This window comes from Miscanthus floridulus, chromosome 16 (assembly GCF_019320115.1).
Source record: "Miscanthus floridulus cultivar M001 chromosome 16, ASM1932011v1, whole genome shotgun sequence".
NCBI lineage: Eukaryota > Viridiplantae > Streptophyta > Magnoliopsida > Poales > Poaceae > Miscanthus > Miscanthus floridulus.
Window position 1 is genome coordinate 93,930,286 of NC_089595.1, and position 24,489 is coordinate 93,954,774.

At 45.1% G+C, this 24,489-nt stretch overlaps 2 protein-coding genes and 1 pseudogene across 5 annotated transcripts in view; 1 reads left to right on the top strand and 2 right to left on the bottom strand.

The window, feature by feature from the left end:
• Positions 1 to 416: 416 nt before the first annotated feature.
• On the bottom strand, positions 417 to 5,083 carry LOC136512044 (probable methyltransferase PMT23; annotated as a pseudogene).
• A 527-nt stretch (positions 5,084 to 5,610) lies between these two features.
• The window catches only part of LOC136511475 (ribonuclease MRP protein subunit POP4-like), a 203,666-nt gene continuing 184,787 nt past the window's right edge, over positions 5,611 to 24,489 (bottom strand). The window contains exons 1-11 of one of the 4 annotated variants that reach the window (XM_066505538.1): positions 12,871 to 13,240; positions 11,005 to 11,491; positions 9,847 to 10,160; positions 8,879 to 9,120; positions 8,738 to 8,788; positions 8,577 to 8,650; positions 8,219 to 8,481; positions 7,915 to 7,983; positions 6,647 to 6,705; positions 6,470 to 6,571; positions 5,611 to 6,046 (exon numbers count right to left, since the gene is read on the bottom strand). In XM_066505538.1, coding sequence (XP_066361635.1) covers positions 5,910 to 6,046; positions 6,470 to 6,571; positions 6,647 to 6,705; positions 7,915 to 7,983; positions 8,219 to 8,481; positions 8,577 to 8,650; positions 8,738 to 8,788; positions 8,879 to 9,120; positions 9,847 to 10,160; positions 11,005 to 11,106 — 1,413 coding nt within the window. In that variant the 5' untranslated portion in view covers positions 11,107 to 11,491; positions 12,871 to 13,240 and the 3' untranslated portion in view covers positions 5,611 to 5,909. Of the gene's footprint in view, positions 6,047 to 6,469; positions 6,572 to 6,646; positions 6,706 to 7,914; positions 7,984 to 8,218; positions 8,482 to 8,576; positions 8,789 to 8,878; positions 9,121 to 9,846; positions 10,161 to 11,004; positions 11,492 to 12,870; positions 13,241 to 24,489 lie in introns of those variants that run through there. The other 3 variants (XM_066505537.1, XM_066505536.1, XM_066505539.1) reach the window with 3 other exon arrangements.
• Positions 11,357 to 20,249, top strand: LOC136513528 (zinc transporter 4-like). The gene is made up of 6 exons (XM_066507508.1): positions 11,357 to 11,381; positions 12,795 to 13,234; positions 15,037 to 15,195; positions 17,619 to 17,797; positions 18,164 to 18,770; positions 19,948 to 20,249. The coding sequence occupies exons 1-6, from the start codon at positions 11,357 to 11,359 to the stop codon at positions 20,239 to 20,241; spliced, it is 1,704 nt and encodes a 567-aa protein (XP_066363605.1). The 3' UTR covers positions 20,242 to 20,249.

The following is a 24,489-nucleotide window of genomic DNA, read 5'->3' on the forward strand; positions in this document are numbered from 1 at the left end:
AGCAGTCTCGTTCGTCTTTCTCCTTTCTTCTCCGTGTTCGATGTGCGAGTTCCTCTCAGCAAATTCGTCGTATGCTTGGTAAACTTGCAAGTTCCTCGAGAATTTGGTGTAAGCAACGTGACTGATAATATGTTGAATCGATGTACTTGGAATGCAAATCCAGAGAGAGAAGATTGAACACAAGATTGAGAATAAAATTGCTTGCTTGATTAATCTCTTGTTGTTACCTATTTATATACAGGCGGCGTCTGACACGCCGGGAATCAGTGACAGATGAGCAAGATGAGAGTTTGGATCGCTTTCTCGGGAAACTGATCCGCCCGATGATCAGGTGTCTGGAGTCTGCATGAATCTTAGGGGTACATGCTCGACACACACCAACCAAACTCCAAATGCATCTTGTCTATCTGCGGGTCAACAGGAGGTGCTCAATACTAGTTTTCACATTCTGACTGTGTGCAGAGGTATAAAAATAGCTCCTGTGGGAGCTTACTGATGTCAGAATGTACTGGCATTACAGAACCATGAGGAGTCCAAGGTTATTTCAAGATCCTTTTGTTCGGTGTACAAAAGTTATTGATGAGCAAGTATACAAAACACGTTTCATGGTCCCTTTGTATGCATTTGTCAGAACTTGCCTACTGCTATATAAGTTTATAACATCCTTGTTATTATGCTTTGGCAAAAAAAAAAAGTATTACCTCAACTTGTCATATGTATTTTCTATACTTACATAAGTAATAATCTACATTGGCTGTGTTGTAGAAAGAATTAATTTGATCAGAATTCAAAGAATCAATAGAATCGTTGATTGTTGATGACTCCCCTGAAAGTATGATCTATGTCACCCTGATGTGGAAGCTGGTTTGCCGGGACGCCAGAAACTCTTTGTAGCAACAAGAAATTGCTGTTTCACGATGACAGTTTCATAGTGCAGAGACTTCAGGATGGGGCGCATCTTTTTTATCATCTCTACTGTGTCTTTCAACACAAACCATCTTCCAGGTCTCAGTATTCTGTCAATTTCAACCACCACTTCGATGATGTCACACCTAAATAAAAGATACAAATATCACCGCAAGTTCCTGACAGAATGAGTGCACAAACAGCAGAAGTAATAAAGGTGTGAGAATTCACCTATTTGTAAGACTTCCAATGAGATTACTCATGTGGAGAAGATCATAGGTACGAGGGTAGGTGTTGAAAGATTCGCACCAGTCATGATATGCCCCAATCAAACCTCTGTTGAAAATAAGTGGCAAGGTATCTGGCTGACCAATTGGTGCAACATTCATAACCCATAAAGGTCGATCAATGAGTGCTGCCGCAAACCTGGTTCAACAAAAGAAGTTTGATTAGCATTCCCATCATGAAATGGAGTCTCCAATTAGTTTAATACCAATTGATTGTTATGCAGATCGGCATGCATACAAAACAATAAGATATTTGATATCAGTGCAACTGTAAGTTTATGGGGCCTCTGCCTTACCGACTTTGCAGTAAGTCAGAAAGTAATAGAATCAAAAAAGGAGTAACCACTTAAGGCATTGCTGAAGCAAGGATGATTATATTCAAGGCTTCAGGCTATGGTTCAGCATAAGTTATCCTAATTTCACTAACAAAAACTTTCAGATTGAAAGGCAGCACCCTGCTTTATCAACATATGCTCGGCAGATCTGCCAACCATTAAAAAAAGGAGACTGGAGTGCAAAAATCTCATGTTACATTATCCGTTTATAATAACTTGTGCTCCATATATAAGAAACAATTGAAAGATATGGTCTTAGAATCCTTAATGTCGTCCCAACATTTAGTGAATAATTAACTTCTGCCTCTAACCCTCCATAGCAGTCTGCTGTGTGAGAGGCAGCGCTACTCGCGCTTATATGATGTAACTCCTTATTAATATTAAGCCAGACAACCGGATCTTTCAAAAAAAAAACTATATAAGAGAAGTAGCAGTAGAAATTTGTCTTTACTTACCCTCCAAAACCAGCATTCATGTCCATTACATTGCGAATGCTTGACCAATTAAGTGGGAAGTCACTGAAATATACTTCTGAAACGAGCTGTTTCCAATACTTTGTATCAGCTTCAAACTTCTCTTTGTTAGAAGCAGAATCATCAGGTACACTTGCATATCTAACATCAAGTCTTTCAGGCCATGGAACAGGCCAATTGTATCTTTCATCTGAAGTGAGAAAAGGCAACTATCAAGAGGAGCATACCTGCAAAAGCAAAAACAAGGGCAATGGTATACATGACATTAGATAGAAAGATTGAATGGCATCATGTTAACTCTATTTGTCAGTGAACCAGTAAAGTTATAATCAGAAATACGCATTTGGAGGCGGACAAGACAAGTTTGATAAGTTGTGACCTACCTAAGGAAAACGTGATCCATCTCTCTCGGAGCATAGAGGGGGTTCATTGGTCTTCCTTTCAGCATAGCAAGAATTCGATGCGGGCTTTTGATATATAACAACTCCAATTCCATTGACATCTTGAGATTTTACCACTGTTCTCCAGCAGATTGATTTAGTCAGAGTAACCATTGCTGCACAAGCAGAAACGGACATTTCAATTAGCATGGAAAAATATTCACCAAATGACAAAATTCAGATAAAATCTCTAGGATGTTGTATATTCTTCGATAGAATATATGATAGCCCACGAACCATTCCAGTCGTCTTGGTCTCATTTCTCTTGACGGTAGACAGGGGTTGCAGACCAAATGAAATATCCTCCAGGCCTTAGCACTCTATTAAGCTCCAACAGTGGTTTTCCACCTGCCATTCAAAGTGGAAGATTAATTAAACAAAAAATCAAGGAAAATAAGAATACACTTACAAAACAGGAAAGAAAATATAAATACTACATTATTTTGGCTTTTTATGAATATTGTGAAGAAATAGAATACTTGCCATTTGCATACCAATGGACCCTGCACCTTGCACAGTGTACAACATCGAACGTATTATCAGGAAGTGGAAGCTTTTGTGTTCCAATTACTGCTAGAAATGCTGGAATTCCACGCTCTAGTGCAAACTGTATCTGAGCCTCATGCTCATCTTTTGGGGCAAATGACATAGTAATGACATTCCTGTCAAGCAGGTATCCACCAAAGCTGGCAACACCGCATCCAACATCCAAGATAGTTCTGGTGCGCCTTCCCCATTGTATGGTTGGCATAATCTAAAGATGAAAGTTATCAACAGTAAGTTACAAGGAGATAAAGAGAAACAGCAAGTTGTTACAAAACTGATGTACTTGAGTATAAAATGACTAAACCCCAGCATAAGAAATTATATTTAGCAACCCAAGCACGCCCTTTATGTTCAACCCTAACCAGCAAAGACTCAAATGGCACTGAACAGACTGAGCAGCGAGCAAGGCAGTGAAATTGATCAAAGGAAATACACAAGAGAAACACCTAAATTCGCACGATGCATGCAACTCACTTGTCTATCAAAGTACTTAACAAAATTCCTCCGCAGAGTTAAGCTGTCCCAGCATAGAGAAAAGTGATTTGGTAATGTTTACCTGTTCAACAAACTGAATGTATCTTCCCACGCCATCTTTGAATTGAGTTCCACCTCCAGGAAAAACAAGATAATCACCAGACCTTGTAACCCAGTTCTGATCTTTCTTATACTCCACCAGCTTTGGGTGAGGGACGTTGTTGTACCAAATCTGGATTTGCAGGTTAAATGAAAAATACAATCAGATAGTCAGCCACCTAATGGCATCATAAAAAAAAAATCTGTCAGACAAACATAATTATAAAGAGGAATTTACTAACTATCTTACCAAAGGATGCATTAACTGATATATCAGATTTGAAAGAAGTAGCCCCATAAGTTATTTACTTATTTGTCATAGAGTCCATGTGCAGAAAGACTATCCTCTATCAATTCTGTACTATAGAGATTCCAGATCCCCAGACGTATACTCTCACTGTGCTGTTTAGGTATAGCAAGTAGCAACTTGTAAAAACAGAGAACGTCCTTAATTTGTAGTGCAAATCGAGTATTCTAATATGAGAATCAAAAGTTTTTTGGGGGGTCCCGATCCATGGCCTGTAGTTAGTATATTAAAATAACGCTAGCAGCCCAACTTGACCATGATTCATGAATGCCGATTGCCGAATCATTGTAAGCAAAAGAGCTTGAATTTTATAAACGAATAAACCAAAGAGGATCAACAACCAGAGCCACTTCCCTCCCTTACCGACAAAGGCAAGCGACGGTAGCGCGGGAGGTCCTCACCATGTCACGGCTCCGCGGCCACGGCACAGGCGTCCGGTACCCTGCGGGCAGCGGCACCAGGCATCTGAGCCGGGGCGCCAGGGGGCAGTGCCGCTCCCGGTGCTCCATGTCCCGCCTCGACCGCAGCGCCTTGATCGCCCGCACGTTGTCCAGGCACGGGATGTAGTCCGTCGACGACACGCCCCTCCCCAGCCTGCTGCACGTCTGCCACCTCACGCTTACCGGCGGCACCTCGTCGTACCCACCTTTCTCCACCGGGGCGACGCTTGTATCCGTCTTCCCGTCCGCCCCGACTCCCCTGGCGTCGCTGTTATCGCCTGCTCCCGGCGAGCCGCTGCCACCGCTGGCTTCCTTTGCGGATGGTTCCGATGCGCTACTGTTGGCATCGGCTTTTGTGACGACTGGTTGCAATGCACTAGCACCAGTGCCCTCCTCCGCTTTTCCGGTGGCGCTCGAGCCATCTGGTGTCGAGTGAGGTGGGCTTCTCGTAGGGGTGTGGTTTTGCTGTTGGGGAAGAAGAGGAGGTGCGAGAGAAGGGGCTGAGGCGGAGAGACGGGAGGGGAGGAAGGCGAGCGATCCAGGTGAGGGGTCGAGGAAGAGGAAGACAAGGACGAGGATGGCGGAGATGAGGAGGAAGAGCGAGAGCGAGAGGAGGAAGGGCCGCCTCGCGCGGTCGGAGGAAGGGACGGCCATCGTCCCTCCGCGGCGTCACTGGTGCGGCGTTGAATTGTGATCTGCTTGGCGAGTGGAAGCCAACCGGAGGACTGAAAGAAGGCGGCGGCAGTGGCGGGTGGTGGGGTTCGGCGGGCGGGTGGGCGGGTGGGTGGGTGGGTTTGGAGCGGAAGCGGACCGTCGCGGCCACGGCTGCTGCGTTGGCGCCTCGGCAGGCCGCGGTGGAGGATGGCGGGCAGGGAAGGGGATGGTGCTGGTCGTTTTCCGATGGTGGCATGGAGCTTTTGATTTGTTTTCACCTTCTTTTTTTCCTGATCATGAGTTTGTTGCTACGCTACACACTGCGATCTCAAAGGGTCCTCGGTTCTGATTTCTCAACTAACTATAAAGGCCAGAGACAAGGGTTAATTTGAGTTGGCATAGTGTATATTGATGAAATGATGAGTAAATTTTAGTTCTCCAGTGTAAAATTAAGTCGGCCAATTTAAGAGTTTACCTAATCGGCTGTTTTATGGTAAGAAATAGTTTGAACCATCTAGCTATGCTACATCTACATCAGTCCAGTAATTTATGATTTGCTAATCAGTTTTGGTTCTCGGTTGAGTTGTGACTTGTGACAATAGGAGTCGACACCGATTCACCCGGGGTGTATTTCTCGAGCAATCATTGGTGGCAGAAACAAGGCGTACTAATTATTTGCCACAGGTTTGTGTGACTTGATGAAACAAGCGTAAATGAATTTGCTTCGCCTATAATCAATAATCAGTCAGTCACCGGAGTACAGGACTCATGATCACACACCTGAGATCAGTCACCTTTTACAGCTCAAGCTGTCAGTCAGTCGCTAGGAAATGTCAACGCCTCTAGTCTAGAACGATAACACTGCCATGCTTCAGTGGCAGGACCTAAACAGAAGCAAATATTCCGTGGGGCAAAAATTTTGTGACAAAACAGCTGGCACATTGGAAACTATCTGATTTGCGATTGCCCACGGTGTTGGCGCTGGTCCTCCTTCAACTTCTCCCTGGGCGAGAGCTTGTCGCCGATCAGTGTGACCTTCCAGCAGTCTGCTTGAAGTATGAAAACTGAACCAGCTTTTGGTACAACTGCAGGTTCCAAAGTAGTAGGTTGCTTAGAAAGTCTACAGTTTAGTATAACAGAATTTCACATGCGCAAGAGATATCAATAACGGCAAGCCTTTGACAATAACATTTGATGTGTTTGTAACGAGATGAAAAATCATGGCTGCGTGAACAAAGGCTATGGATCATGAAAATTCCAGATCATGAGCCGTAAAGGTGTTTCGTTCAGAACAAAGGCTACGAATCACAAACAATTATTTCACAACTCAACGAGTATCCTATGGAGGTAGACCTATAGAAGAATGGTCTAACAGCATTTACAGTACATGGAATCTAGCAATAGAACAAGGCTGATTAATCACTTTAAGAGCCACTTTGCTACACAAAATAAAATACAGCTAATGCAAGTGATTCACAATACAGCACCAGAAAGAGAAGGATAGGTACCTCGGAAGCGGTTGTCCTCGGATATAATTCCAAATGTCTCTGCAGTATCCCGAATCATGATGCCGTTTACACCTTGATATGAAGCAGCTTTGCATTCTGCGACTGGATACCTCAAAGACATGTAAGCATGATTGAATTAAAAGAAAGTTGAATAAAGTAAACCAGCATATGGATCACCTATTAGAAGGGCCCCATGAAGATCTGCTGAAAGGAGGTTTTCAGACAATTTCTTTTTCCTGTGGGGAAGACAGGACATGTAATTAGCTCATATAGGGTACAGATTACAGGAACAAGCACAATGACAGGGTTTACATCCAAGTTTTCCAAAAGATCGAGTTGGTCCCCTGCTCTGAGTGCGCTTGTTCTGCACTCAGGATAATCATTGCCTTTTCTTGTTTGTTCAAATCTTCAAATTCGTTAATATTTCATAAAACGTTATGCTTATATATTATATGGTAACAAATGACTTGGTGCTTTTAGTTTAGTCCCTACGGTCCATAAATTTCTGTTCAAGGAACTACTAGGGTCTTTGAGTGGTCTCGATGTAGCTTATATAAGAAAGCGCATTTTACTGTACTGTATAGAGTCTGGAAATCAGTGTACTGTGTCTTTAATGGGGCAACCCCAAATGTTAACTTGGCTCTGGCTTTGGCTAGGGAGGAGGCGCATTGGTGGAGCATGGCAGGAGCCAAGGGACTTTCCATGCTCACTGCTGGAGGTTCAGCCTAAACGACTGATGTAGGGTCGTCTTTTTGGTCTGTCTTAACTGGTGATATAGTGTCTGTGTAGTGGCAAGGGGTGTGTGTGGAGTTTGGGTCTATGTATGACTCTTTTTTCTTCTATTAATACAATGATACGCAGTTCTCCTGCGTGTTCGAGAAAAAAAAAAAAACTCTTAACTATTTGGTACAGTAGACATATTGGGTTAAAATCCATCATGTTATATGATCAACCTGTCACTATAGCATCCTAAACAGAACCAATTCAGTATATGTTTGGGTGTTTGGGTGTGTGCTTGTGTGGGTTGTATTCTAAATACTTTCTTCTCATTAATGCAATGCTCCACAGCTGTCCTGCCTGCGTATTCAAGGGAAAAAAAGGTTCAACTGGAGACAGTATAGGAGCCAAAAGCTTTTAGGAGCCCGGGCAATCCTCATTATGCAAAATTATTTAGCTAGCAAATTATAGTATTCTTCTTTGATATAAAGAAACTTTTCTTTTGAACTTCGCCGACGAGCCCGGCCGGCGGCCCGGGGTGGCCGGGCGGTGGCTCCGCCACTGACTGGGAGAGTTATAGCAGCAGAACATTCAAAGACTAACTGCCTTTTATCTTGTTGAGTTTCAGTATAACACATGGATTTTATTTCCCCTGAAAAAACGTAAAGAATAAAAAGGCAGATAAGAGGTCCAAAATAACAGAAAGAAGGATTATTGTGGAGTCGTACGGGGTTACTTTCATAAGCCCTCTGATATAGTCCTTCCACATCTCATGCATTGGTTTATAGAAGTCATACCTGCAAGACCAAGAATGTCAGGTGTTTGTGTAGACTCCAAAGGGGTTTTTTTTTTGAATGTTAGACTCCAAAGGTAATAAGGGTATTATGTGGAGATTTGAGCAAGGATATAAACTGTAGTTCATTCATTAAGAAACTCTGTTTTATTCCCATTCGTGTAAACTAAAGAAACCAAAAAAGGTCATGTTTTTTGGTGGTGAGGTATCAATCTATGGGCAACCAGAACAAAACTTACTTGTGGAATGTACCATCTAAATCAAATGAACCACATTTCTTATGTTGTTTCAGAGACATGTGCCTTTTTGATCGCTTTGAATGAATCAGCAAAGATCTTGCTTGGGCATCCACTAATCTAGGACCCCTCTGAACATAATTATCCAAAAGGATCCCTTTTTCCAGCTTCAACTTTTTGGCTCCCTTTGTAATTTTCCCAGCATCTCCGCCTTTCTGAATTATGTCATATATAACACTGTGAACAACCTCTGTGCCATCCAAATCCTAAACCAAAGTTCACCATAGCGAATATTAGAGGTTGTAAAATAACATATAACAATAAATTTTATATCGAGAACCCATATGAGAGGAATATTTACCGAGACGCCATCTTTGGACAAATTGTCATGAAAGGCAGAAGAAAGTTCGGCATACACAGGATTGATTTCTTCACCTACAAAGTTCAAAGTATTTGTTGCACAGGTACACAGCCATACACTTGATCCATGTGCACACATAGAGAGAGAGGTAGGGAGGTTACCTGAGGACGCGGAAGGCTTTTGTTGACGATTAGAACTGGAAAATGCTACACCTGGAAAGCAGCAGCAGCAGCATGATGGAAAATGCTGATCAACAAAACTTTGCCTGGTTTCATAAAAAAGAATAATGAAGAAAACAAAACCTTTATGAGGAGAAGGCTGGGCATATGTTTGATGAGGAGTGATTTCTGGAGCTTTGCCTTTCCTTGGTGCATCAAGTTTAGGCTTAGGGGTATTAAAATTGCTCTTCTTCTGACTCTTAACCTGTTCATCTTGCAATTTCTTAGCTTTTGCAGCAGTATACTGTTGCTGAAGGGCTTCCAACGTGCGTTTCTTCTGATCAGAGATAGTCGACATTGATCCTTTAGGAAGCCAATACCAGATACTGAAACAACAAAAAGCTATACCTTAACATGGCAACATCCCAAAATATTTGAAGCTGCACGAGCACAACAAATGTCTATAACTACAATTGGATACTGAAAAAGGCTGCTCCTTCCAATTAGGGGCGGATCCAGGATTGATGTTTAGGAGGGGCTGAGTTCAAACTGTGGCAAACGCACAAAGCTATATGTATACTATTTTTTACTGTAGCAACAATCATCTATATATGCATATATATATGCAACAAATAGATATATGTATTCTGTTTTTTTTACTGTGGCAAAAGTCATCTACAATAATGTATCTGGTCACCAAGTCAGGGTAGATTTATTTGAACAATAGTTTTATTGAATAAATTTCTTCGAATTAAATGTAGAATTAGAATTAGAGAGACATAACCAGTTCCTATCATCTATGAACCAAGTATTCTGAGTTTCTGCACAAATATTAAACTTCTGAGTTTATGCATATTAAAATTCTACGGATATAGATACTAATGCATATTAAAATTCTACAGATATAGATATTTATACATATGAAATTATGTGCGCAAAGTTCTCTTTACCATTCTGAGTTTCTAGACAAATAACAAATCTCAAATTTCAATCTGCCATAGCCATTTATTAATCGATCAATCCATAAGCAAATAATTCATTGAATCACATAGAAGAGAGAATAACTTCTATCAAATTTCAATCTTCAATCGCTAATGACATAATCTGTATACCTACTACCTAGCTGCGGCGCTGGCTGGCCTAGGTCCCCAGGGCCCAGGCCACCGCCCCCTGCGGCCTGGTGTCGCTGCTGCTTGTCGTGGCGGCCGGCATCGCCAGATCTTCGCAGCGACGGCCCGGCGGCCGGGGTGGCCGTGGTGAGTGGGAGCAGAGTTGGGGACTGGGGAGCTAGGGTTGGCGCCTTGGCAGGATGCGGCGGCGTCGGGCGGACGCAGGAAGCGGCGTTGGTTCGCGCGTGGGGTGGGAGTCGCGTCGGGGGAGATGCCGCACTCCCGCACAGGAAGAAAGAAAGAAGGTGGGCTGTGGGCTGTGTCAAGCGAAAAATTGGTGCCCCGTTTAGTTTCAAAAAAATTTATCTTCTACAGTAAAAGAGCATGTTTGATACATGCACGAAGTACTAAATGTAGATAAAAAAAAAACCAATTGCACAGTTCTCGACAAAATCGTGAGACGAATATTTTAAGCCTAATTAGTCCATGAAAAGTCTTAAGAGCTACAGTAACCCACATGTGCTAATGACCGATTAATTAGTATCATTATATTCGTCTCGCAGTTTCCTGATGGGTTTTGTAATTTGTTTTTTATTAACCCCTCCTGACATCCTTCCGACACATCCGATATGACACCCAAAAATTTTCACCTCCCCAACTAAACACACCCCTACTGAGCCAAAGGAGGAAAGACCGGCAAGTGAAGGAAAAAGCCCAGGTCGCGATTCCAGTCGTCTTCAACCTCCAGATCAGGATCTCAGCCCCTCCTCCCTTTCAAAAACTGATGCAATCTTCATGGGGGCTCCAAGGGTTCAGCGGCCCCACCGCTGGATCGGTCCCTGCTTCCAATCACAAATGTAAAAGACAATCTAGCTTTGTTCTGAGTTAATTTTTTTAGCTTGAACTACCAATATGTAAAAAAAGCTCATACAGATTAGTAATATAAGATGGATGTTTCTAGATTCATGATGAAATACACTTCCATAAAAAATTATTGATCATAGATTCTATTTAACATAATATACTTTCATCGATAATATAGTTCCATGATAGATCATATTTAAGATAATATACTTTTATCAATATTCGGAGTCAAATTGCAGACTATCCTAATGGACTTTGATTAGTGATCATGTAATTGGAGCAAGTACCAAGTAGTACCTTAAAAGTGTGACAAACCGTCCAGTGTGTTTGCAAGTGCATAGCACACACCTTAACTGACACCCAACAAGACAACTGGCAAATGATCATAGTCTCATACATAACGTTAACCAAATGGCTACGTTGGCTGTGGACCAACCAAATCGAAGGGACTATTGTCTCAGTAGCACACCTGGAGAAGAGGTTTTGCTAGCATACTACTATTTCAGCTGTATATGCAATTTAGCTCTATTTCCTCTCTCTCTCTCCGATATACCACACTGTTAATTGAGGAGCTCGGAGCCCCTAAACCATAAACACATGTTTCAATCTGAGACAGCTCCTCTGGTGTGCTATTTCATCAGCCTCCCGCATGCCTGCAGTTGCTCCTGTCCAGGGTTTGCCTGTTGCTTTTTCTCGACTTTAGCTGTCCCTCTTGGATTCAGCAGCATACCAATGATCTCTAGTCACGAGATGGTGGTGGTGGTCGAGCTGAAGGAGACCCGCTCTGTTGAGTAGAAAGGGAGATATGCCTGTCAGGTTGGAGATGAGGACGTTGTAGTAGTCATGATCATGGTGCTATGGACACTGGGTCAGAGCGGAGCTGCGATAAACTTATGCAGCACGGATACAGATACGCGGATATGGCAATTTCCTAAAAATTCCGATACACACATGTTTTACTATTTAAAAATAAAAAGTTAATAACGCATATTAAAACTGATATAACAATAAAACGTTGCAATCTACTTAAATATTTAAGTTCCTATTATTACAGAACAGTAGGTCTCAAGTCTCAACTCTCAAATTCTCAAATATAGGAAAGTCATAAAAGGCATTCAGGCTCGCATCAAGTTCCTATTTCCTCATTTGTTTCATTCTCATCCACAACATCAAGCCGCAGATCACCCAAACCAAAAGACACAGCTTGCAATTCAGGCTCATCAAGTGGGAGAGATCAAGGAGGTCAGCCACTTCGAGAATGCCAATACCACAAAGTGAATCAAAAGAATCTCCTCACGCATCCCACTGTCTTGTATGCATCAGTTCTTCTTGACAGATGCCTCACTGGGGGCAAAGAAATCAAGCAACAATAGAGTAGATCGAGAAGTGAGAACAGGGAAGGGCAGTGGTAGACCCAGGTTTTCGCCATGACTAGGGCCTGTTTGGTTTGAAGCCAAACCTTGCCACACTTTGCCACTCCTAAGTTTAGTCGAGTTTGATCAAGTTAGCAGCTGTTTGGTTGTAGCCACAAACTCTGGCAAGATTCTTTTTCTACCAGCTCGGACCCACATGTCGGTGACTATAAAAAGTGTGCAAGATTCCCCTAGGCTAGCCAAAATGCAATTTGATGAACTAACCTTAGTCAAATTTGACAAAAAATTGTGGCAAACGTTGGCATTCTTAGTATACTAAACTACCTATACAGATCGGTTCACATATCGATAAACTAGAGATATAAAAGAAAATGCACATACTTGAACATCAAATTTTTTGGTCCAATAATAAACTATATAAAAACATGAGAAAACATAAAGCGATACAAAATCAATGCATAATTATGGGAAAATTTGTTTCATATGAGGCCACCATGCATATCTTTAGAGAGATAAGTTAAATATATAAATAAAAATAAGAGACGCACAACTAAATTAGTTATTCATCCTATATTGCTAATCGATATTCTAATGGTCCTCTTCATATAATGCTTGTATATGCTACGAAAGAAACTGGAATGACATTGTGTGGATGATTACTGAACAACTAAATGCGTATATACATTTATTCAGAATTCGAATATAAATGAAAAGGTGCTGAACAGCAGAAGTACAAAAAAAAGAGGGAGGGACCGAAGGAGTCAGCACTCAGCAGGGATAGGGGCCGGACCCGGACAAGCAGACGCCCAGGGGGCTCACGGCCGGACGGCCACGGGGCCAGGGGCCTGGAGCCTCGAAGGGCAGGGGGCCGCGTCCGTCGGCCTGCGCGGAGCCGGGAGGGCGGCCAGCGGCTGGCGCACTGCTTCGCAGAGCCGCGGAGGGCGGGGGCCGGCGGCCGGCAGCCGGCGCGGTGGCCTGCGCCCGCCTGCGCAGAGCCGGGAGGGTGGCCGGCGGCCGGCGTGGTGGCAGTCTGGGCGGCTGGCGCCTGGAGGCCGGTCGGCAGTGGACCGGTGGTGGCGTGCGGCAGCGGCGCAACGGCGGGGTGGCGCCCGCAGCTCGCAGACTGCTTCTCCCGTGCGGCGGCAGTCAGCAGGGTGAGGGACGCAAACCGTAAAGGTGCTGCTGGTCTCTTACTGTTGGGCTTTTACATATATGAGCTAAAAATTACATGGGATACGAGGGATTATTGGGCCAACGACTAGGGCCCGGGTTCTAGGTAAGCCCAGATCTGGCCTGGGAAAGTCGGTGAACTCTTTTTTTCTCGAATACGCAAAAGATTTACGCATCTTTGTAATTGAGGTAGAAATATTTGATACAGATATCGCGCTTCTTACGAGAGCCCTAGGAGGCCTACAGGATTACAGTCGTGGTCATGGATGGACCATCCTAGCAAATAGAAAATAGATTTTGATATTACACAAAAGATAGACAACCAGTGTAAGGGCAGCGATGCAACCTAGGAAGAGGGCTTGCGCTTCCGCTGCCGTCGGCGCGACTCGTTCTTGGCGCCGTGGAAGAGCGCTTCTAGCGTTTCGACATGGGAAGCATTGGGCTGACGGGCTTGGCCTAATCAATCTCTAGATCGGTTTCGCTAATTTTGAAGTTACTTGCTGCATGTGATAGGTCGTGCACGACCTCGGACGTTCTAGTCCTACCTGGTGTGTGATCCGAGATCCTAGTCGGTATCAACACAACTCTTAGCTTTCATGGAAGATTTAGTCATGAGATAAAAGACATTGTTGTGCCTATATTTGTCTTCACCTCCTAAATACTCACCATGCATGTGTGAGAGAGAAGCTCGTGCTGTTATGGCTGGGTGAGTAGATACTGGACCTGCGCGGGGGGAGCCACCCCCGGGCATTGCATTAAGAAGAAGAACCTTCTCACACAGGTCCAGAAAACCCTCGAACCCCTGCTCCACCCATACACAGCGGCACCGTACCCCTGTGAGAACATGGCCGTTCCTTAGATCTGTGCTTTAGTGTGGGACAGACGAGGGGATTTTTTTAACCCTAGCCTGAAATTCGCTCCTACGGGGGTCGAACTCAGGATCTGAGAAGTGCCGTTGGGACGCTCTAACCAGTTGGACTAGTAGCTCTTTAGCGGGTGAGTAAATACGACAAGTCGGCGGAGTTAATATCAGTGGATTCCATGCATAACTATCCTATGTGGCTATGTCCTAACTAGTAACTACTCGTCACCACCTAGAATTGAATATTCTTTCGTGGATAATCTTCTCGCCCTACCATCACATTCTTTTGTTCGAAAAAAAAAACAATTACATTCTTTTACGGACAAAGTGGAGGGAGTATAAAGTATGAAATGCAATGTCAGGTTAGAAAATTAATAAATATAAGATAGAAAAGAAGATAAACAAATTAGATTTAGGTGAGGACTTCTATCCACCAAGGTATAACATTTACGTCTTTTAATAAGTTTTATAAAGATGATACTTATACTACTTATATTTGTTCGAAGTGTACGTTAAACGGTGAGCGCTCGAACTTTCCGAGCAGCGAGCCGATCGTGCTGACGAGCTGTCCACTGAGCCTACTACGCATGACGTCCATGTGAATAATAACTAGTCTCTTTAAGCGCCTTGGAATCCCTGGCCTCTGGCATGGGGGCGTCTGTCACTGTACTACTGTACTGTTCATTTTTCCTTTTAAATTTTTAAATTTTAATCCTCGCGGACGCAGTTAGTAGTGCAGCGAGCAGTGCTGCCCGAGTGCCCGGCCAAGATACGAGCGGCGGCGCAACAAATCGAGGGCACGACGCCTGGATGCAGCCGGAGCCACCTACGCCGTCCGGCGGCACAACGCCCCTCCGCCCGCGCGACGACACCACGGAGGGCCTCCCTCGCCTAGACGTTGTGCTGTACTGCCCGTCATGCTAGGCCTACCTCCAACCCCCGCGGTCCTGGATCCGCCGCGAGCCGCGGTACTGGATCAGCGCGACGCCAGGGACGGCTAGAGAGGCAGCGAGCATCCACCTAGGCCGCGTGCACCGCGACATCGTCGGCCTCGGCCTCACGATCGCCGTCGGCTGCCGCGAGGTACGTTTGTCTCCGGCAACCGGCAAGCCCTGTCCAAGGCGCTTCGACCTCCGTGGCTCTGCCTCCACCTCCGCCACGAGCACGAGGCGCTCAAGACGAAGCGCAGCAGGCGCACGTTGTTAAGCTCACAGCAAGGAGTACGCGCCTTTGTGGAGGAGCTCGTGCTGACGTCCATGGCCTCGCAGCATGGAGTACGCGCCCTTGCGGAGGAGCTCGTGCCGACGCCGTCCATGGCGCAGCAGGAAGGAGTATACGTTTGGGGATCGTCTATCATTGTTGATTTGTAGGCACGGCGGCATGTCGCGATCGTGCTTCTGACCAAGTTGCTTTTGCTCGCAGCCTTGAAAGCGACACCTGACGCCATGCGCGAAGACATGCGGCGCCTGAACGCGGATGTGCAGGAGGCGATGCACGCACACCTGGCGCGCCGCCGAGGAGCTTCTCTAGGAGCAGTATTATATATATGTCCGGCTCCGTGCCCTGTGCGTGGCGGCGCTCGGTGCCTGCGACGCGGCCTTTTCTATGAGGACGCGGGACAACTCCACCGTCGTGGAGGAGCGCCTACGTTCCATGCCGGGTCGCCTTCGGCAGGTGGTGATCGACGCCATCCGTCAGGGGGCCGCCACACAGCTTCGGTTCCGCGGGGGTGGCGGACATGCACGAGATCGCGCGCGGGTTCCCATCTTCGTTAAGGGGTGGTGGACATAAAACCCAAGAAAATCCGAAATCTAAACCCAAATTACCTTGATTCGACCCCGACCCCAAAATATCCGAATCTGGATACCCGATCTCTATTTCAGATAGTGAGTTCAAGAACCCAATTTCAGTTCAGATAATTCAGGTATTAGGTCCCGGTACCTGTTTTACCGAAAATAGTGGAAGACTATATACAGTATCGTAATTGATTGTGCTATAAATATTCTAATGATAGTTGTGATGTTAGTGGGACATATTGATCTATGAAGTAACACTCGTGTTTTTTTGTTCTAAAATGCTACTTCACTTGCATCTATATTTCTTTCTCTTCAGAATATTTATATGGTTTTGCTAATTTCGGGAAGCTAGGAAATACCCAAACCCAAATTTCAGATACCAGAAATATCAGATACTGTTAAAATTTTGAGTATCAAATCCAGGCCCTAGATTGCTGCCTTGTCAAGCAACCTTGCCTAGACAAGCAACCAAACAAACTCTTTAATTCATGACCTAACAGTTATTTGTGTGGCTCAACTTTTGCAATAATTAGTCTGATTCTTTTGGTTACAAGAGACGGAGCTGGATTGATTCCTTTATTTAAAAAAATTGTCAAAAAAATGAAGCAGTACATACCGAAATCCCCGTGTAATAAAGTGTGATTATCTCGCTAAACGGCAAAACTATGAAACAATTTTTTTGAGGATTGCAAAAGGAGAAAGGTGAAGTTCAACAGTTGCATCAACTCCACTTAAAGCAACAAGCTGGTGTTTTTTTTATTTGTACCAATCGTGAAAGCGCAGCTGCTGTTTCTGTTGCGGGAGTTTATGGGTACTAATAAAAAAATACTATACGAAATGGCCAAGTTTGAGTATAGTAAACCACTAGATACGTAACATATACCGCTACTACACTACAGATGTTACTAAACTCTGGTACCTGGTGCGTCTCAAAAAAAATCTGGTACCTGGTGTAGATCAGCATGAGAAGGTCTACCGGTCTCATGTTAGATGACACACAGAATGTCGACATTTGTGGCAACACGTTACACATGCCAAAAGTCTTCTGTATAACTGTTCCCCAAGACTTAGAGTTGTTAAAGTATCCGGGTTGCTGTACTCTCTTTATCCTAGTTTATTTGTTAGGTTGAAGAGATCGAGTCTACACATGCCACCAGATGACTAATAGAGCCGCTAATTCCGGTACGGTGGTATGGCTGCTCCGACCAAACCCGTGTCAAACGGCCATCCATAAAATGTCTCCGTCAAAAAAAATTGAAAGAGCCAGAGCCGTTTTCCTATTGGACAAGCAGAGCCATGTAAACATGGTTTCTCACCACTTCTCACAAACTTAGCATAAATAAATTATAGCAAAACTGCAATAAGAACCATTTTTACTAAACTTTTTTTTTCAAAACAGCCTGAGCTCTACTAAAGGACCTGCTTCACAAGAAGAGCTAGAGTCAAAACCCATAAGGAGACGAAGAAGTACCAAGCTGGCCCTAAGTCCTTTTTCAGTCCTGGATGGATTATTGTCAAACACTCCATACTTGGCCCTTGGTCCTTTTTCAGTCCTGGATGGATTATTGTCAAACACTCCGTACTTGGTGTAGTACCACGTCGCACTTTCTGAGCTATCTGATCGTTTAGCGTAACGTGCAATATATCTGACTCGTAATCTGTTTATGTTTTTTTTATAGGAATAATCTGTTTACGTTATTGTCATGCAAGTGCTTAATAAGGAAGGACCACGGGAAGACGTTGAAGAGCAAGCAGGCGACAGGCGACCGAACCGTCAGAACTCAGAAGCGCCTCGCCGAGCCGCTGCTACCTGCTACTGCTAGTCTGGTGAAAGCGCCTTTCAACCGTCACTCCCTCAAGAACTGGGCACCACCACCAGCGACCGCCATGTACGGTCTGTAAAAATGACGTCGTGCTCGCGGCAGCATCATCCTTCGTTGTTGCGTTGCATGCTTTCACCACTCGTCAGCTCGGACAAACGCGCGCGAGGGGCACTGAAAACGTCCAAACGATCCATGCCTGTCCGCGTGCGCTGAAACATTGCTATCGTAGACGTAGCACGGTGAGTCGATCGGGGAGCCCGGCCGGCTTTCCCTTCTCGTAACCCCTGGATTTACGCGGCGAGCCACGGGTACAAAACCCTTGCGCCCTGTGACGAAACAGAGCGCGAGCGCATGTGCCCGTGCTGCCCAGTGCCAGCCTCCGCGCGCCGCGCCACTATGCCGAGCTAGCTGCAGGTGAAAACGATGGCCAAGCTCGCGACGGCCGCGCTCTACGCCCGTTCTCGTCACGGCGGAGTGCGACTGCTCTGACGACGCCGCGGCGGGCCGGGACAAGGCAGGGGCGCTGCGGCTGAAGGTCGTCGCCATCTTCTGCATCCTCGCGGGGGGCGCGGTCGGCGCGGCGGTGCCGTCGCTGGGGCACAGCAAGTTCCCCGCGCTGCGGCCGGACACGGACCTGTTCCTCGCCGTCAAGGCCTTCGCGGGCGGCGTCATCCTCGCCACGGGGCTGGTGCACATCCTACCCGCGGCCTTCGACGCGCTGGACTCGCCGTGCCTCGTCGCGACCGGGGCCGGGCCGTGGAACAGGTTCCCGTTCACCGGGATGGTCGCCATGCTCGTCGCGATCGCCACGCTCATGGAGGACACGGTCGCCACGGGGTACTTCCGCCGGACGGTCGCCAGGAAGGCCGCCGCGGCGGTCGGCGACGAGCCGCCGGAGCTCGGGCGTTGCGACGGGGACCCGGAGCCGGAGGCCTCCGACTCCGGCGGGCACCACGGGCACGTGCACGGGATGTCCGTGCTCGCACCCGCGCCGACTACCGTCGACGACGAGCTCGTGCGCCACCGCGTCATCTCTCAGGTATACGGGACGCCCAGCCATATGCATGCACGTTCCACGATTCAAGCCGCAGTGAAGACTTTCCACTGGTTTTAATTTGAGGTGTTGTCGTGGATTCAGCAGAATCTACCAAACCTCCAAGGAAAACGTCGCCGCATCTCCTTCTACTATATAAAAAGAATTGTCGATCTCCTCCATGTGAAGAAAATTCTCTCCCGCATCTGAATTTTTTACTTTTCTTTTTTTTTTCTTTCTTCTTCCTATAAAAGCGTGCATGGAAGAGAATAAACTAAATTTGGGTGAAACAATTTCTTCTACATCCTGATTTCAGTTAATGTCGACTTATACTGAATTTTTACTAAAGTTACAGTAATTATTTTGTGCAATTTCTAGGTATTGTGTAACTAAAAATTCGAGTGTGGAGAAGAAATATCTTACCCCACCTTTAATGTGGATGTGGAATTCTTCCAAGACACCTGATTTTTTTTATAACATGCTCACAAAAATGAAGATGTAGGAGAGGCCTTTTTCACACGCATATAATATAGGCAAAACTCATGTAAAAAGTAGTTGTGTTTATCTCTTGGATCATGCAAGATCCACATCAAAGTATCTCGTCAACGTCTCATAATTTGTCCTTTTTCATTTTGTTACTACATCCGTTTTCGTTTACTTGTCACCGAATTTTTACTGTAGCAATTTTGACCGTACGTTTTTTTTCTGCAAAAGATTTTTAGATACATCAAGTTTTCACATATATGATTCTTTATTGAACATACTTCATTAGTGTTATATACATTGAAGTATCTAAGATTTTTTTAGAAGAAAAAATAGATGGTCAAATTTGCTACAGTAAAAAGTTGCTGACAAGTAAACACAAACGGAGGGAAGTATATAGCCTTTTGTCGACTCTTGAGGGCTAAAGGTTAAAAAGTTGTTGAAAATAGTAACTGGGCCGGTACTCCTCGGATAGCCTCATGTCTGGGCCTAGGCTAAATATCGAGTCAGCCCATGTAAAAATGTCACTCGTGGTTTTTGTCTTTTGATTGTTTTTTTTTTTTTTTTGAAATCAACTTTGATTGAATTTTTGAATCTGGATGCTACCCATAGAGGTAACTAGTGTGAATGTATGATTCCTAAAATAAAACAATGTTTAACTAGTGTGATGTGATGACAAACATTTTGTATCTCATCACAGGCCAAGTTTCGCCTCAGGTCAATGGTAGCGATGGCACTCTTCTTCTCGCTGACGACCCCGATCGGCATCACCATATCGTCCGCGTACGACGAGACGAGACCGACGGCCCTGGTCGTGCAGGGCTTCCTTGAGGCCGCCGCCGCGGGGATCCTGGTGTACTTGGCGCTCGTCGACATCCTCGCCGACGACTTCATGAGCGCCCGGGTGCAGAGCAGAGCGCGCCTGCAGGTCGCGCTCAACACCTCGCTGCTGCTCGGAGCTGGCTTGATGTCCATGCTCGCCATCTGGGCTTGACCACAGCAACGTAAGCTGAAGCGCAGGGAGTGGAGTGGAGTGGAATTTCGTTTAGGTTCGTGTTCCAATGGGTCAGGGGCTTTCAAATGTAGTATAAAAGAGGGGTAAAATTTATGCAAGTTCTTAGGTGCCGTCAAGTAACCACCCAGCCGTCGAATCCTACTAATCGCAGGTCTGACAAACCATTTCGAACACATGGCATAGGCGTATATTTAGCCACGGTGGACGTTGAGGATGGTATAGTGCTCATATCCATTGTCGAAACAATCTCGGCCCATGCAACCTTTTGCTAGGCATGCTCTGCCGCTCGTATTCATTTGACGATGGTCACGCCCAGTCGATTGGTCATCAGCACACTCGACCGTCACGACAACCACCCACAATCAGCTCAGGTTCAACTGAAGTAGCACCTACGTGGGTCTCGTGGGCTTTCGCCTCTGGAAGCAGACCAAATGTCACGAGGCGGCTACTCCATGCTAGCAATCACTTGAGCCGCTGATGACGAAGCCTCGTCTCCAAAAATCCACCATTGCTCCTCCTAAATAAGGCTAGCGTGTGCGATAGCCTTCTACCCACGCTTATTAGGACCAGACTGGACATTGAGCCGGTAAAAGCGTGAAACATCGGGTCGTTGGTTCACTAGTCCAACCATTAAAAATTAGTTGAACTGTTTGTTCGATAGTTTTGGACCGGATAAATTCAATCGCCCTCAAATACTTCAAACCGGTACAATATAATGGTATACAACAGGCAACTAGCAACATATAGGTGATCACATATACAAATAAAATGGTAAAAAAATCAATCATATAACTAATCTACCCTCAAGTCCACGACATGTACTCCAAAATCAGCATGCGTTTGTTGGCGGTTCATAAGTCAAATAATCCGTTCGCCAAAAAATAATAAAACGACTACATTTCATAATGCATCATAGCAAGATACGTGTCTTAATTTGATAAGTTCCATAAGTTTTGGTGCTCTAGAGTTGTTTTACAAGACATGTTGAAAAGGTGCATCAAATGATAATATATGGAGCAATTACAATTTGGTACAAAAAAGGACTTAAATATTAATTTAAATATTCACCATTGCAAAATAATCTCAAATGCTGTAATTGAGTGTACCATTACTAAGAGCCTGTTGAGATAATTAAGATAGATATATTGTTTGTTTAATTTGAAAGTTGAGATAATTAAGATAGATATATTGTTTGTTTAATTTGAAAGAAAAAGTCATAAAGTTTTGGAATTAAAAAAATAGTACCAAAAGTCAACACATCCATGTACTGTACATCACGCATGTAGCGTTGCCAAAACCCAAAAGTCAACACAGCAGGTTCAGCAAGGCAACGAGATCTGCAGTCACGGCGGCGACTGCTCTCTACAGTCATGGAACCCTGATGCGCAAACACACTCCACCAGCCAGGAGCCCACACGCTGGCTGCAAGCGTGCCACCAGACCCTGCCGGTTCACCGGTTTGGTAAAAGAAACCTTTAGATTCTCTAACTTCACGAAGAAAAGTCATCGGTGACTTTGGCCTTTTTCGGATGTCACTCAATTCACATCTAACGGTTGCGGCTCACTCTCAACTTTCTCCACACATAGCAGTTAGTCCACAAGAAAATCATGGTCAAATAAAGCCCAGATTCGGAAAAATAAGCCTAGCTTGGGAGAGACAAATAAAACGAGAATAGAGGCTGATTCAATACATAAACATATGCATACACTATTTTTAGTGCAAATTTAACAACCATTTGACTTAAATATTTTGCATAACGCTCATGCTCCAAACAACCAAAATAACCTCAGCCACTTTTACAGTACATCAATTAGCACAGTTTAGCCAAATAATTGCAGCAAGTGCTAATCACGTTCACCCCAAAAGAACAAAATATCCTTCCCCTGTAGCAACGATTAGGGTCCTAGAGGAAATCATCAATGTTACTAAGTCCCGAGAAAGACAAAGGAAAAGTAAAAAAAATTAATATTTAAACTAATTCTACAAGTTAAAAAAGACAAATATTGAAACTACCATCAACAAATTGGTGTAGCCAGTCAAGACATTGCTGCCCACACGTATCAGATCGGCGACACGCGCTCACTGCTCAGGCGTCAAAATCATGTCCGCAGATGGCCATCGGGCCAGCCCGGTCCGACCCGGTCCGGGCCCGGGTCAGGCATGGCCTGCTGGGGTTTGGGCCGGCACGGCACGCGGGCTTCTCTGGCCGTGCCGAGTCGTGCACCGTGCCTGCCCTATGGCCTAGGCACGGTCCTATGGGCCGGTAGTCGTGTCGTGCCGGCCCGTTGAGCATGACCAATTCTATGGGCCGTGCCAGCCCACGGCCCGATCCTCTTAAATCATCTTAAAAAAATTATCTCATACAACACTTAGCAAATATGATATTCTCAATCAGATTACAAGCACAGATTATAACTTCTAAGTTCTAAGTTCACAGATTATAACTTCTAAGTTCACATTCACGATCAGGTCACTTATCAAATTTCACATTCACAAATCAGAACTGAACTCAACTCCAAATAACCAAATCCAACAAAACAAAAAACACAAGAGAGACAATTATACACAGAACCATCAGAATTGCAAGCAAGCCTAGACTGAACCCTTGCACGTTGATCCGTTTTTTTTCTTACAAGATTTATGGTGCCTCTTCAAGTGACCAGTGCCAGCACTAGATCTAGGAGACAAAGTACTCTTACATATTTTATAGGTAGCTTTAGTGCAAATCTTAACTCCATTCACAGTCTCATAGATCTCATCAAAATCAGCTCACACAGTAGATTTACGCTTACCAACAGAGGTACCAGTACCAGCAACAGATGGAGTATCGCTGGTGGAGCCGACCGTGGTCCCAGTCGCCGTCGCCTCTTCACCACCATTGCCGTCCAGATCGATCGGAGCATAGCCGTCTCCGAGATCAATTTTGAACAACGCTGTAACACCTCGGGTGTTAGCCTTGCATAACTTGACTTGCATAACATGAGCATGATCATCACGCATTCATAAACAAGCATTTACAATTGAAACATTTGATTGAAACATCTGCAACATTTGCTTGTTATCGCATGTTTCATTATCATATGCAACCTTTCTCGTTATTTCATGTCTCCATGTGTTTATGCATATGATTATGAGTGGACACATGTACTTGGTTAAGATGAGTCACCAAAAATCTTTTGGCAATGCTTGGGTTAGCAATTAGAGCATTGTTCATGAAAGTCACTTTTCATAATCAAGCCTTTAAGTCATGTTTCATGTGATTACTTTAAATGGCCCTATGAGTGACTACTACATGAAATGATTGAATGACCTTGCAAATTGCTTAAACATGCTTAGGATATCATCATGAACAACTTTGGTATTTAGGGCTAGTGCTAGTTTGGTCATTAAGCCATGCTTTGATATGTATCATCATTTAAAAGTGACATGTTTGACCAAAGTTGAACTAGGTGTTAGAGACCTTGCATGGAGGAGTTCACTAAAGCAAAGTTGTAGTGTTTGACATAAGGAACAACTTTTATTTTTAGGTCATGGACTGATTTAGCTTCTAACATGCTTGAATGGGTCCCACAAAAACCAGCAAAACCAAGCTTTCATCACTTAACGAATTTTTCTAAGTCCTGGATCACTGACAGCCTGACAAGCTGACCTTGAGCATGATTTTACTCCGTTTCTGTTGCGAATTAGAGCAAGTGCTTTGAACAAGGATTGTAGCTGGTACATAGGTCTACAAATTCGGTTTAGGAAGTTTTGGCTAGAAGTCCACGGATTAAGAGTTTGTTCAACGTGAAAACACGTCGTCAGGCTCGGCACTTCGTTACTGACGAACTGAATCGAAGCCGTTCGATGGCCGACCGGCGCCAGAACACGAACGCTGCGTGTCCGCGACGACGGCCGCGCGTCGCCAACGCCCTGATCGCGCAGGCCACGACGCGCCTGAACGCGGCCTTAACCCCGCCAGCGCCTGCCCGAGCCATCCCGCGCCCTCATTTTGCATTTCCCGGCCTCTCTTCCTCGCCGCAGCAGCAGCCGAGCGCCTCCTCGCTCCGCCGTCGCCATAGCCGTGCGCAAGCTCGCGACGAGCCGTCCATTCTTCACCGCAGCAGCACCATTAGCTCCCCAGCAACCTACTACCTCCTCCCATGTCCGCTGGTAGCGCTTGGTAAGCCACCGCAACGCATGCGAGCTCGCCGGAGTTCCGCCGCTAGCCGTCTCTGTGGCCACGT

Coding starts and splice junctions, on each gene's coding strand:
- LOC136513528 (XM_066507508.1), top strand. CDS start 11,357: ATGCCTGCAGTTGCTCCTGTCCAGG. Junction 11,382..12,794: donor TGCAGTTGCTCCTGTCCAGG/GTTTGCCTGTTG, acceptor ATAAATGAAAAG/GTGCTGAACAGCAGAAGTAC. Junction 13,235..15,036: donor GTGCGGCGGCAGTCAGCAGG/GTGAGGGACGCA, acceptor CCGTCATGCTAG/GCCTACCTCCAACCCCCGCG.